The 14707-nt window shown below is 41.2% G+C and overlaps 1 protein-coding gene across 7 annotated transcripts in view; it reads left to right on the top strand.

Moving 5' to 3' along the window:
• The window catches only part of SERPINE2 (serpin family E member 2), a 56271-nt gene that overhangs the window by 32938 nt on the left and 8626 nt on the right, over positions 1–14707 (top strand). For 3 of the 7 annotated variants that reach the window (XM_068954988.1, XM_068954986.1, XM_068954987.1), the window contains 2 exons: positions 12131–12406; positions 13602–13721. In XM_068954988.1, coding sequence (XP_068811089.1) covers positions 12151–12406; positions 13602–13721 — 376 coding nt within the window. In that variant the 5' untranslated portion in view covers positions 12131–12150. The remainder of the gene's footprint in view (positions 1–12130; positions 12407–13601; positions 13722–14707) is intronic. The other 4 variants (XM_068954989.1, XM_068954990.1, XM_068954991.1 and 1 more) reach the window with 2 other exon arrangements.

Below are 14707 nucleotides of genomic sequence, written 5' to 3'. Positions count from 1 at the left end.
GAAAACAGCAGAAATCTGCAGTAAATTTCTTTCAAAGGTGTATACAGAAGTGTTGAGGCTCCTACTTGATGTTGTCATTGACAACAGGGAGAACAGCACGTCTTAGTGGCATGGAGAGACTTTTCGCACAGTTCTTTAAATTGCACAGTGTAAGTGAATTCAGTCCTAGAGCATCCTATCAAGCTTGTTGTTAGGTGGAAAAATGTCAAACAGTGAAGGCACTAAGTTGCAATGGGCAATTTTTAGACTAGATTTAAGTGTGTGTGCATATAAAAATAAGAACCTTATATCTCCCTTCCAATCTCTAGCAATAGGGTATAGGAATGGCATCCCGTTGCAGTAAGGGAACAGGTTAGAGGGAGCTGTGGCTAGGTTTGTGTTGTGTTGGAGGTGGCTGGGTCAGTATCTACCTGGCTCAGGCAGCCGGTAGCTGTTTAATTCTTGCTAAGCAGTTGCAGTATTCGTGATTGAAAAAGCTGAGACATTGTGGAAGACTTTTTTCTTCTTGGAATCTTAAGTTAGGATTGTCTAGACAGTTTGGATTGCTTAATCATAAGCATGCATGAGAGGCATGCTCTTATAATACTAGTTAAAGGAAAATCCAGCCTAATCATCAAAACACTTCCAGTTAGTTGGTCTGTTAACTGGATTCTACTATTCTTTAGGGTCAAAGGTTTTACAGACAGGAAGACAAGGAAAGGATGGATTAATCATCACTAATCCGTGAAAGTGTTACTGGATGCTGTCATCTTTGTATGCCTCTGGGCATCCTTCCAGTCACCTGTAAAATATAATTTGTAAGCCATGCTGCAGCAGTCACTGTCAAAGTATCAGTCTGTTAGTAGCATGTAATTCAGTGTGCGTATATTGAGCATAAGGCAGCTTTGAATAAGCAGAGTTCAAGTGATGTGTCGAATTGCCTCCTCTTTTTAGCTTTGGAGGGCAACTGGTATGGAAGAGCCAACCTCCTACATATAAACTTCAAGATTAACATTACAAATGAGTGAATGGTTTTTAAAAAATGCTTTTCTAAAACAACTCACTCTTCCATCTGTGAATGTGTGAGGGAAGCTTGATATGTTCAACTGTGTACATGTTCAAGTGTGTCCCCTCTGCTGGGAGTTAAAATGATAGGCTAGGAAGAGACCAGAAAGGGACAAAAGCAAAGGTGACCACGTTCCGCAGTTGTAGCTACGCAGGTGCTTGGGCTGGCACGGTGCTGAGAAGTTGTCCTGTGCTCTGCTTTTTCCTGTCTCTTTAGTACTGATCTGGTTCACTGCTCAACTACACAAATATTTCTGCCAGTGCAGGGAGAAGGTCATTGCTGAAAATAGGAGCCAGTGACCATGGACAGGAGGAGGATGGGACAATTTTAGTGGCAATACTAGTTTGTGCTATAGTTTATCAAGTTGCTTATGATGGCCTTGATATACACTTAAATGCTAACTGAACTGCTCTTTATTCTTTAACACCTCTTCTTGAGTGCAGTGTCTGTGAAACGCACAATTCCTGGCAATTATTGTATCTTAATTGTCCGTGCATGGTTCAGTGTCCACCTTTTAATAGCCAGAAAGATATTTTGCTTATATTTGCAGCTGAAATTATGAGGTAACATGTGCTGGTGTCTGTTAAATATGCCACCAAGCCATTTTAAAGTGTGGAAGTGTATTCATCTTGTGAATTAATCTCCCCCTGAAGTAGAAATCTCAGCCTTGCTGACCATAGGCAGCAATGTGATGCTGCAGGTAGCCTCCTGCTCTCTTCTTCCTGGGCTGCAGCAGCCTGAGGTTTTATTTCTTAATTTCTGGTGACCATGAGAGCAACTGCAGAGGGCATCACAAGAGAGATGGCCTGCAAGTCCTGAACTGAAGATTCCTGCTCAATACTGTGTGTGTAGCAGCCCCAGAGAGCAGGTAAAAGCTATTGCATTTGTTAGTGAGAAATGTCTGTCCTCAACAGACCGTTTGCAAGCTAAAGCTGTAGATTATGCTAGGGTCTGCGGGAGCAATACTGAGAAGTGTTTGACGCGTCTTAATCTCTTCTCTCTTATTTCAGTTGATGTGCAGATGATAGAATTGTTCTTCAGCTAGGGAGTTTTGACCAAGTGCTTGAGTGATTTTGTTGTTGAATAGCTTGAACCTTAAACACCTATTCTTGCAGAAGAGCATGTGGCAGTATTTACTCATGATCCTCTCTGCTTCTGTGGCAGCTATGTTGCCTGGTCAGAATTGCAGGTTTCTGCTGGCCTAAGATTGTGTGTGGTTTTTTGGGGGGAGGGGGGAAAGGAAAGGAATAGTTTGGGGTGTTTTTGTGGAGGGTTTTTTGTTTTCTCCTCAATAGGAGAGGGACAAACTCTTGCATTAGCACTGACAAGTTACAGGCACAAAAGCAAGAGGAGGACTGGATGCACCTCTAGTATTTCCTTGTCCATTCTGTTTGTTTAAGAATATGAGCTAAGAAGGTATCTGGGAAATCTTATGTAGAAGTTGGTGAATTTACCTTTTAGCTGTGTGTCTTCATCTTGTTGTGTGTCCCCATCTTACTGAGGGAGTAGTTCATGCTGCTTTCTCAGCAGTGAAACAGGCTTGAGATCTCCAGCTGCTCTGGCAGCTCAGCTTGAGAGGCTGCTTGTCCCAGCTAATTGCCTACTTCCTCTGCTGAGGTTTGTCATCTGCATTATAGAAATAGTGATGGGGTGTGGAGGCTTCTCAGCCAGTGCAGTTCACAGCCCAGCCTGTGAACTCTCAATTTGAACTGAAATAGGATGGTTTAATACACCAGTTCGTGATCTGTTCTCCTGGGACTTTGTGCATTGCTCATGTTCCGTTCTCCTTGTTGTTTTTCCTATGGAAATTCAGGGCTTGCCTTTCCAGAAACCTGTGCTAAGGCAAGTGGGATTAATGAGGTCAGATTAATGAAGAATGTGTTGTCTTAAATACAGTGTGTCTTTTTTCTTCTTTTTTAATAGCTGTTAATGCTCTTTAGCTGGTTAATGAGAATGTTCTTGCAGATGACAGAGATGCCTGTTTGAGTATAAGTTAGGGTCCCAGAACAGTGCCTCATTCCTGCATCCTCACTGGTCAGCATATGTGGTTTCTGATGCTTTAGTGGCTGGCTGGTCCTGTTTTTAAAGCTGGGGAAGGGATAAGGATGAATATAACAAAATGTCTGTATACTATAAAGAAAAAAGTTAATATCCATATCCTCTTTGTGGATAAACTCAGATACCTTTAACTTCTGATATGTTTGAGAAATGCTCACTGCAACTAGCTTAGTGTCTGAAGCTTCTGTGAACTTGGGTCTGTCAGTGAAGCTATGCTGTATTCAGGAAAGTGGTCTGTTTTCATCTTTAATCTTAAATACTTTAATTCTTGGTTAAGTTACATTTAAGAACTTATATTCTTGATCTGGTATTTTAGTTTGGGACAGGAGGCTCTAAAATTCACTTGTGAATAGAAAGTTCTTCATGGCAAAAATACAGTATGACTTTTAAAAATACAAAGGGAAGTCGCCTATCATTCTGGCAGATCTCCAGCCACAAAGTAAATGGTCGGAATAGCATTCCTGATCTATCTCAGTCCTTGCTGTCAGAAGGAAGTCTCATGGTAACATTCCCTAGTTAAGATGTTAAGTTTCAAGCCTTGGATATCAATGAGTTTGTATAAAAATAAAAGTTTTTATGAGTAATAGAAGTACTAGAGTTGTTCCAATTTACTTTTATGGTGAAATAAAAGTATAACAAAATACAGTACAGCTGTGTAGCTGTATAAAACTACTAACATTGTTATAACCGTAGACTTCCCTTTTGTAGGAAAAGCTGGGTACAAAGTTATTAACATGCCAACTGAGATGTCCTTCCATCTCTCAATTTCTCAAGAATATAGAATTGTTATTGTTGCGTAGAAAACCCAGTCTTCAGTTTATGCTGCAAATCCAGGCTGAAACCTAGGTTGTGGAATGATAGGAACTAGGCTGGGTAGGGGGGTGTTTAGTAGCAAACATAAACCCTTCTTTCAACGGGTAAACTAATCCTAGAAGTTGTAGAATCTGAAGAGAAAGAACTGTCTATTTTCTGCTGTGTAACAGCTTGCCTGCCTTGTCAAAGCTCCCCTGAAACTTTCGCCTTCAGTTTGAAGATTTGATTCTGTGCCCTTAACTCTCACTATTTTTAATAAAGATTTCTTTGTTCTTGGCCTGACAGTCCTCTGGGTTAAGTATTAATATTTTAAACTCCCTAATATGGGAAGGGAGAGGAAGAAGGATGTGCACTACGAGGTGTGCTCAATATCCAATCAGCTCCAAGTATAGATCTTCACATAGACCCAAGCTGCTACTCCTCATGGAGCTTTTCTCCACAAGACTCTTTCTGCTCTCTCAGCCTGGTATGTGTAGGAAATGGAGCACCATGTGCTTGGCCACCAGATTAACACTTATCTGAGGACAGAAGAAGCAGGTTTCAAGTTTCTATCAGGGCGTAGAGGTCTGAGAGTCCAGATGTCACAGCGGTTTTGTAACAAAGGAAAATAAAAAAGGCTACTGGCTTCCTCTCCTTTCCTTCAAGGAAGAAAGGAAGGTAAATACTGTAGCAGAAATAGGGGATAAGGTGAAAGTGGTGGTGAAGGACTTGAGTTGGTAAGTAAACAGCCCTTATTAGTTCTGCAGCTTGTGGAGCGACTTTATAAATCGGTACTTATGTAGCCCATTAGCAAAGAGCTAAATATCCTGTATCTTACTAATGGGAGCTTACAATCCTGTAGGTTTGCCTTTGGTTCTTAATGAACTTGTACTTGCATAGGGAGCATTACTAATGTATAGTAAATGTGGGAACTCAGGTTCCATTAGGCTTTTTCTTCTATAAAAATCTCCTGCAGGAAGCTGGGTTATGAAGCTGCTGGGAAGTCTTAGGCGAGTGCTTTAATCTTTGAACTATCTTTTATTCCACTGGGGTAAGTCAAGAATACTAGAGTATAGCCTCACTCCCCTGTTGTGAAACGCTGCTGTGCTGCATCTTTTTTGGAAAACTGGTTCTGCAGCGTTAGTCATGATGGGCTGACTGTTCCATGCTGCTGCTTCATTATGGTAAAATAACCATGTGACATAAATAACTGGGGATCAACAAAGCCCCATTATTAAAGGGACACTAGTAAATTAAAATCATGATTCTCTTTAATCTTCCTGATACTGTAAGACTTGACAATAGCTCTTGAAGTTTGAGGAAATTCTGCTTTCAATACAGAAGTAAATAATGCATAGAAACATTCTCAGTAGTTGCTGAGCCTCCCAAATGAGAGAGTATGGATACAATTTGGAAATGGCGATAGAACTGTACATTCCCAGAATGATCTTTGTAAGCCCCCTGCTTTGTAGTATCGGCAAACTGTATATTTACTTCATGAAGCAGAACTAAAGTTGGCTGTTTTTAATTAGGAATTTATGTATCATTTGTTTTTCTTCTGCCTCTCATATATGTATATCTTAATACGTTCTTTAAATTCTTAATAGTGCTTATGTAGCTGTAATATGGCTACAGCTCAACTGGTGAAATTGAAAGCTGTCTCTAATATTATGGATACCACATTTCATGTAGAGCAGTAAACTGCCACAATGTAAACACTGTAAAAGAAAGATACCTGTGGGGGAAAAACAGTCTGGCTTATAAATCGGAAACGCTATGAAGCTACACAAAGTCTCAAGTGGAGCTTGTCTGTCTGTCTGTTCTTCATGCTAAACTGAAACTCCCAAGAAGTGGTGGCCAGGGCTCTTCATAAAGAACTATTAAACTCTAACTTTCAGTTCATGTGGGAACTCTGCTTGGACAAAGAGATGGTTACTGTCTGGGGCCAGCCAGTTTTACAAGTCAGAGCTCTACAGGGAAATTCCCCCTTGGCAGGGGAAGTTGGTTGGACAAAGCTGAAAGGGAGGCTTTCCAGATGGAGACAGTCCATCTTGAAACAAACACAAATGGAATAATGAACTGAGAGTTAGAAATAGCAGAGAAAGGATTAAGGTGGCTAGAGAAGAGCCTTAGAACCAAGACTGTGCTCTTTGCACTTACTTGCAAAGTTGACTGTAGTGCCTGAAGTTGGACCGTTATCTTTAACATACTAAGTGCTTTAAAATTCTAGCGTAACTCTGTGTACAGGATATTTCTCATGTCATTGGCAGTTACTCCTTTTCAATAAGCAATATGAATACTGAACTGTTTAAAAATGTCTGAAAGCCAGCAATCATCCTGTCTTTGTAAGTACAGATGTAGTAAACCTTCCAGGTTTAATGAAAAGAATCTCTTGTGTTATATAAACATGTCAGGTCGCATTAAAATCTAGCGTGTGTATTTTTATTTGTGCATATATGTGGGGGAATCTGTTTCCTTTGCTTCTTTAAAGCAGGTAACACTGAAAGGAGTTGTTAAACAAAAGGAAAGAGCCAGCATTGAGGATGTACCAGAAAAGCTGGAAGAAGACTAAATATTTTACAGCTCTGGCTTATCTTGTCTGGTATGCACTGGAAGAAGCCACTTCTGAACACACTTGCACTCAGAATGTAGGTCCTGGTGCTCCAAGTCCAAAAGCATCTTTAGAAGTAGCAGAGACCAAGAGGCATCACAGGAGAAGAGACTGAGGTTGAAGGCGTTGGGATATAAGAGGCTTAGACAGAAGAGATGTTGCAAACACCTGTGAGGGGGAGAGGAAAAGCTTACCAACAGGCTCAAGTTTCTTAATGTGCTGCCAAGTGTGCATCGTCTGAAAAACAAGACCCAGCATGTGACCTTCCTATTGCAACCAGAGTAGGCTCATTCATTGCTTTGGAGAAACAATTGTACGCTCAGCCAACTGCTTGAACAACTGTTAACAAGTTTGAGTATTTATTCAGTCCTGCTGGAAAGAGTTAGTTAAATGCCTGAAGTGAAATAACTTCCTTTGAGCTCACGTGTCAGTTGAAATAGGACTTCTAAATTACTAGCACAGATGGCACTGACAGGAAAACGTCACTGTCTCAGACTCTGAGAAGTCCCTGGTAGCTTGACCCAGGCTGAGTTTCTCTGGACACCCAGGCTGCCCAGTGCATGCCAGCTGGGCTCATGAGCTCTAAGCTTTTTGGGGCTTAATATGGCCAAGACCTACAATGTTTCAAGACTGCTTTTTGATTTTACTCGATGCTTAGCTTCAGTTGCTGCTATTTTGGTTACAGCTATTCAGAGAAATGAAGTCCAGTGTCTAAGTCTACTTATGCCTGATCTGTCTTCAGATAACTGGCAGAATCTTTCAGTTGCAGGATGGAATGAGCCTTGGGGCTTGCAGCTTATTTTGAAGCATCACCTGAGCAGCAACACTTGAAGACTTCTCATGGGATTCTGAAATACTGTTGTACTTAGTGCAGTAGATACAGAGACTTAGAAATGTATGTACAGTGTACTATTTCTTTTCCATCCGCTTAATGTTTTTACTCTGAATTGACTATCCAGGATATCTTTCCTCCAGCTCATGACCTGTGTTTTAAATGTGGGTGTTTCTTCCAGCTCAGTCTCTTGCCTCTGACCTTGAACCAAACTAATTTCCCCTCTTCCTCCCCTTGAGAAAGAGTGGAACAGCTCTCTGAAGACTGAGTCCTTCATAAGCTAATTCTTTGCTGTGGGAGACTCCCCACTTTCAAATAGCTTTTCATGCCTGGGGCTGAAGACATAACTTCTACCAGCTCCACCAAATGTCTCCCTATACCCAGATCAAACTGTCAGTATTAATGTGCCTTTGCCTCTGTACCAAAGTTAGTAAATCCCTGCTGAAAACCTTGTATCCTTTTTTGTTGACTTAAATACTTACATAATAACTTCAGCCAAAATCAAAAAATATATGCTATGTGGGAAGAAGACTAAATATTTTACAGCTCTGGCTTATCTTGTCTGGTGTGCACTGGAAGAAGCCGCTTCTGAACATGCTTGCACTCAGAACGTAGGTCCTGGTGCTCTAGCTAAATAGCTGCGCCTAGTGGGAGCTGAGTGCTCTGTCTAGTACGCGTGAGGGTTAGCAGATTGCAATGCCAGCAGGGACTGAGGTCATCTAGAGATGAGTAGCTTGAAGACATTTTCTCTCTCATGAAATAATACAAAGCCTGTAGGCTGGTGCAGGTGTGACACACTGCAGTGTTCTTCTCCTTCCTTGCTAAGAAAGCTGTGTACCTGACTGGACTAATTGTCTAAAAATGTATAGCATCTTAAACTAGGCTTTAGTTAGGTATGGGCTGTAACTACTAATTTAGGATGGTGTATAGGACTCAGTATGGTGCCGCTCAGTGAGACGGATGGAGTAATCGTGTTCTGGGTACGCTCTCTGTGGTCAAGGTACATCCCATGCAGCTTGATGCACGATGCTTGCTTGTCTTGTTTAGAAGCTTTAGCGTTAGGGTTAAGTATTGGATCTGCATGAGAAATTAATTCCTCTTTTTTTTCCTAAGTAGTCAATGGAAATACTAATACTGACCCAAAGAAATACTTTATATATGCAAGGCTGAATTGTGTGGTGTTGTCCTTCCTGTAAGTTCTCAACCTAAAAAGTGGATAGGATACTTTGTAGAGATAATTTTCCTTTAGTCCAGCACCTTGCAAAAACCCACAGTCATGTAGGTGGATTTGTTTATACACCTTACACTTACTCATTAACATTGTGTGTTTAAAAAAATAAAAAAAAACAGGGTCGTAGACAAAGAAATACCTAGCTTGTATTTTTGTCTTTTTAGAGCATTAGATCAAGACTTAACTATCACTGAGGTTTTTAACTTCAAAGTTATGAAAGCCTGTTGGTATTCTGTGTAGCAGGTCAACTGTGTTTTCCATCCTACACACTCTCCATCTTTTTAAATTTTTTTTCTCCTTGCACTGTACTTAAGCAGTTTCTTTCAGGATATGCAAATATACTTCTTGTTATTGAACTGCCTAAAAGTTGAATATGCTGAAATCCATGCCAGAAACATTAATAACATATGAATGCCACTTCTGCTCAAAGATAAAATTAGCTCCTCAGTTAGCTGGTTATACTGCACAATGGGTATAACAGGGCCAAGAAGTGAATGCTTTAACTAACATTAAAAATAAGTTTTACTCTTTCCTGTACTCAGAGTGCTGCAGCATTTTGTTTCACTTATTTAGTAGGTAGCTGTTCAGAGATTATGCTCTGAAATAGAGAACAAGCCTTTCTAGTGGCATGGCAGGAGAGAGAGGGTAGACAAGCATGCAGTTTCCTGGGGAAACCAGGTACAGGAGGTCACAGGCTCTTTCACTGAAACAAAAGCAAAAAAAAAATCCTACAGCCCTGGCTGTGGAGCAGAGTCAGTGACTGCATTTTGACAAGGCTTCAGTCGTCTCACTGGGAAAATGCAAGGCTGTTTGTAGCTGGCACCTCTTTGGGGTCTGGAAGGGGCTTGTCACCACTCATGTAGAAAACTTGACTTGCAGGGTATTGTGGTAGCATAAAGACAAAGAAGGGAGAAATGTCTGACTTTGATTAGCGTGCTAAGGGTAGATGCACTCAAAATATCTGAATCCCTTCTGGTTTGCAGGCTGGGTCAGGTGGAACTTCCACAGTCAAAAGCAGAATGGTCAAATAGCAGCTTGAATGGCACGGTCTGTGCGGTGGTGTGGCCTGGGACTGTTGCTGGTCGTAGTAGTTGCATGCGATAGGCTGTATGGCACCACTAACTTTTCACTTGTTTATAAGTAGGCCTACCTAAGAATCTGTAATGTTTTTTGCTAACGTACTAGGTAGTGGTTAAAGTCAGATTACCACTGGCATTAAGTATTAGTTTTGTTTCCTCCCAGTAGGAAGAAGAGATGGTCACTACACTAATACTCCCTTAAACACCTGTGCATGCACACACACATGCGTATGCCTGCTTAAAATGAAAACCTAGCTTATCTTTGAGTGGCAAGCCATATTTACTTTCTACAAGGAAACATGATCGTCTGTGTATAGCTGCTGTTTGGTAGAAGGAGGAAGTCTTCCCTCTTGAGGGTAAAAACTTGATTTCGGGTGGCTCATATGTATTAGTAACAAAACTCCAAAGATATGCCTTACTGAAAAACCACCGGGAATACAAGCTCACTGTTCTAGTCGAGCTGCTGGTCCTTCCCATGCCTGCTTCCTGCTCTATCCAGTAGTGTGAGATCAAGGACAGATCATAAGACTTTCTAGAAAGTGTGACTCATGTAACCTACTTTAGTATGGTCAGATTAAACTTGTGTTTTTCCCCTTCACTTCTATTGATGCAGCTGGTCAGATTAAGCTCGGTTTTTCGAGTAGGCTTGGAGCTGATGGCTGGGATAGGGCTGCTTTGGAAGGAGTTGTACTTGGGTGGTTCTAAAAGGGCTCAGGGGATAGGATGACATTAGTGGCTTGATGAGAAAGACGATTAATTAGTGGGAGGGCTATAAACCAACTTTATGGGGGAGCTTTTTGGCTTTGCTTACATAACTTAAATCAGTCCCACAAGTTCCTCTGGTCACACCTAGACTAACACCATTGGGCTGGAGGGAGAATGATATCTGAAAGCTGCTTAATTCCTTTATATTCAGTATTTGGTTTCTTCTGTGCTAGAACAGCAAACTTTGAATAAGCAACTGGTGTCCCTTGAAGTGTTAGAGCCTTGGAGGAAAATGGAAATGCTGAATTTGTTACTTTCAAGTCTTTTTAGCACAGTTAAAGTACATGCTATTAAAAGATGATTAAACGAATTTATAAAAACACCAGCTGGTTTTCTGGTAATAAAGTGCTCCAGCGTGGTTTGACTTGTAGCGTAGGTAGGCTGTGCAATGGCAGAGCTTCTTGGTGCATTACACCCTTCCTTATGAGTGGGAGGCAGGCTGCTGAAATAAAGTGTAAATTGAAATATTCTCTCTGGCTGAATAATGAGTCTCTGCTGGCCTGAGCTCTGGTATAGTTTGTAAGCCAGCATGCAAGTTTGCAGCTCTGATTAGAGGGCTCAAGGGGAGGAGGGACCTATTCTTAGTTTGCGCATGTAGTCTACAAATGGCATTTTAATTAGTTGTATATTTTCTGCAGCCTGTTTAGTCACCAGTGAACTGGTTAACCAGTTGACTCATGAGTGTATTTGGGCAGCTAGTGCTTAAGTACTCTCTTGGAGTACCTCAGTTGGGGAACAGGCTTGCTTGCAGGCCTGAAGAGAGAAGTCAGTACTCCTGAAATGTACACCTGAAATGTTTTGAAATATGTGATTTAACTTCTCAATAAGATGAGCAGGGAGAGCTTTGGAAACAGTACGCTGCTGTCTTGCCTAACTTCGTGGAATAGATCATTGCATGACCGTTCCTTTAAGGACTTATTTGTGCAAGCAAAAAAAGGGGATTCATGCTCTGTTCTCTACTCGCTTGCTGGGAGGTCCTGAACAAATGGCTCCTGCTGCTTGAGCTTCAGTTCCTACAGGTGGAAAGGGATAATGATACTGAGTTTTGTTAGGTGTTGATATTTGCAGATGAAGACTGGCCATATTTGAATATGAACTGCCTTCTGAATTGTTTGCCAACTGGTGAATCTTCTTGTATGAAAAAGTGCAGGCTAAAACCCAAGCCTAATCTCTAAAAGTCTTCCTGCTCTGTCTCTTACGAAAAGTGCCAATTATGCAGCTAACTTTATTCTATGCAAGTGTTAAGCTTCCACAACAGAAGGTATGTTTGCATATGTATGCATGCCCCTACTCATTGCAGAAGATGCCCGTAATCTGTACTAGTACATCACCTTTTCTTAGAGAAGCATACCACAACACTTATGTTAGCACTAACTTATCCTAAAGAGTGGCTTAAATAGAAAGCCCAGATTCCATTTTTCTGAAACAAAGCTAACTGAACTTGATTTTAAAAAATGTCCACCAACTTTGTGGCCTTTGTCCTGTTGTACTTGTCTATATTTAACTATTTTGTGATTGTCATTGCTTCTGGAAAACTTTCAACCTGAAATACTAGTAATAGTAAAATGCAAGTATGAATGCTATTGTTAGCACATGTTCTAGCCACCATTCATATAGTTCTAAGCTATGTCTGTTCCTTAGCTAAATAATAAGTTGAAAAGAAAAATGTCATACTTCTGAAAAGTGGCTTAACTTTTTCCCTCTTGTTCTCCTACAGGTGACTTTTGACCAGAAATCATGAACTGGCACTTCCTACTTCTCTTTATTCTTGGGACTTTAACATCTGTATGTTCCCAGTTCAGTTTTTATCCTTTGGAGGAACTGAGCTCTGATGTTGGAATCCAGGTCTTCAATCAGATAGTGAAAACTAAACCTCAGGACAATGTTGTGGTTTCTCCACATGGGATTGCATCAGTATTGGGGGTGTTGCAGCTGGGTGCTGATGGCAAGACAAAGAAGCAGCTGACAACTATGATGAGATACAGCGTAAATGGTCAGTGATTCCTAGGAATTTTTGGGGTGTGGCTTTTGTCAGAATCTTCATGTACTTTGAGATGGTTTTCAAGGTGTAGTAGATTGCATCATAAACCAGTTAGCTTTGTTTACCAAAGCAAGAAAAGGTCACACTTTTGGAAGTTAATTGCCAGTTTGAGTGTGGGCATCTAAATATGCTTGAATTAGCTTATAAGCAGCTTTTGTTAATGACTCCAGGGCCCTAACTAGAACTACCTTCTCATCCTTGCAAACTGATTTCCCAGAACAGAGTGGATGGAGGTCCAGTGCCAGCACTGTGCAGAAAGGTTGTAGTATCCCATTTTGGGCTTTACTAAACAGCCTTCATGACTTCTCTTATAATAGGGCAATAGAATATTTCTTTGTCGCTTAAACAGTGCAAACTCTAACCGTGTGATCGACGCTTCCACTTTGATGCTCTTCAGCTTTGTTCTCTTGTCTTTGCTGTCAGGATCCATGAATCTAGTTCTTGTAATGTCCTCTTCTTGAAACAGACATTTTTACTTATCTCTGTTCCTGACGTTGCATGCATCTGGGTTTATATTCCTCTGCCAATGTCTGCTCCTCTAGAGGTTGTAGGCTGAAGGTTCTTGCTGCTTTACTTTGCATGCAGAGTGTTTTTGTGAGTGTTTGCCAGCAAGACTTAACATCTTAGTGCCAGCATTCCACCTTCCTTCCTGGCATAGGAAACCCTCCAAGAGGTAAGTACACTTTTAATTCTTGAGCGGTGTCATCGTATAACATGTTGCTCTGTCTTCATTTGCTTTGCTGTTTTGGTTCTGGGTTTAATGCACAGCTAAATGACTTGTCAGCTTAATGAAAATCTAAATGTGGTGGCTTGAAATCTCTACGTGGGACAACCAACTTCAAGAGCATTTGAGTAGTCAAAATATAAGTACTCACAAAAATTCTGAAGCATTGTATCAGCTGGTGGTTTTATTTGGCCTGAACGTCTCCTGATCTTAGCCGTGAGACACAGAGGTTCTCAAACTCTTTAGACAGTAGCCAGGACCTTGCTATAGAGACTGTCATGGGATGTTGCCTCTCTGCACAGACCTCCTCTGCTCTTCTTAATTGCCTTACAGTCCTTTGGCAACTACAGCAACTGCTTCTTTGGAAAGGTAATAGTTGGAAAGTATTTAATCTATCTTTAGCTGTCTTTTAATGCAATTTAGCAGCTGGAAGCAAGGAGGAGAGCCAGCATCATGAGACCAGCCAGCTCTCCCCGGACCACCAGCAAGTGCTCCGTGGACCACCAGTGGTCCACAGAATACAGTTTGAGAACCTCTGTTATGGTATGTTCACCAGAAGAATTTGCCCGTAATAATGGAGAGTGAACATGTAGAACTTCATGCAAGCGGTACTGCTAAAGCATTCACGATGTTATAAACAGCAAAGCCATCTGAGGCTTTCCCTTATATGCTGCTAAGAGGATAACTTTCTTAACTTCTTTATTCTCTTCATAGCTCTTACCTCTTTGAGTTTGTCTACACGGGGAAATAATCTGGAGTTATTTCTGCCTAAATTGCAGTTAGGAAACAAGGAGCCCACTGACTGCTGTAGAAACAGTTAACTAAGGATTTTGTCCAGCATAATGGTTGAACATTGAATTGCTTGACTGGCAATGTCTTCCCTGGGTAGACAAACCCTTATTCACGAGCTGTAACAACTGGGAGAACTGGATATGATGAACATAGCAGTTCTTCTATGCTAGCATGTGCCTGCCTTCATATGCAGTTGAAGGGCTAGTAAGTTAATACAGGCTGCTTTCAGATCTTGAAGACCTTGAAAAGCAACGGGTTCCAATGCTTACAGTCTTTCCTTCTTTTTTTAAAGACAACTTCATGTGTTGAGGGCCTGACTCCTGCTTTGTAGCTGATCTGGTTTCCTTAATGACTATGTTCTGGCCTTAAGGACGTGACTTCAAGTTGTTCTAGAAATCCTGACAGCTTCTTTTATTCCCTAGTAAATGGAAAGGAAGGATGATGAGAAAACAACCTTTGCTTTATGCTGAGGCTCAAGACCACCTGTATAATTCTTTAGGGCTGTTGGCCATGGATGAGAAAGCTGAGGCCTCGACTTGTCAGCTATGTAACTGTAACAAGACAAGTTACCAGGGCTTAGATAGCATGAAATGCTATACCACGGCAAGACTTGGTCTTATCTCCAGTCTTGTCTGTAGCTATCTGCACAGACTGCTAGGCAGGGAGCAGATGTCAGTGAAGTAATGTTTTTGCTGGGAGCAGTCGTCTCCCTCAGATGAGAGATGAGAAATGGGTGC

This window comes from Struthio camelus, chromosome 9 (genome assembly GCF_040807025.1).
Source record: "Struthio camelus isolate bStrCam1 chromosome 9, bStrCam1.hap1, whole genome shotgun sequence".
Lineage (NCBI taxonomy): Eukaryota > Metazoa > Chordata > Aves > Struthioniformes > Struthionidae > Struthio > Struthio camelus.
The sequence above is the reverse complement of the archived record's forward strand: the minus strand, read 5'-3'. Positions and strand labels throughout refer to the sequence as shown.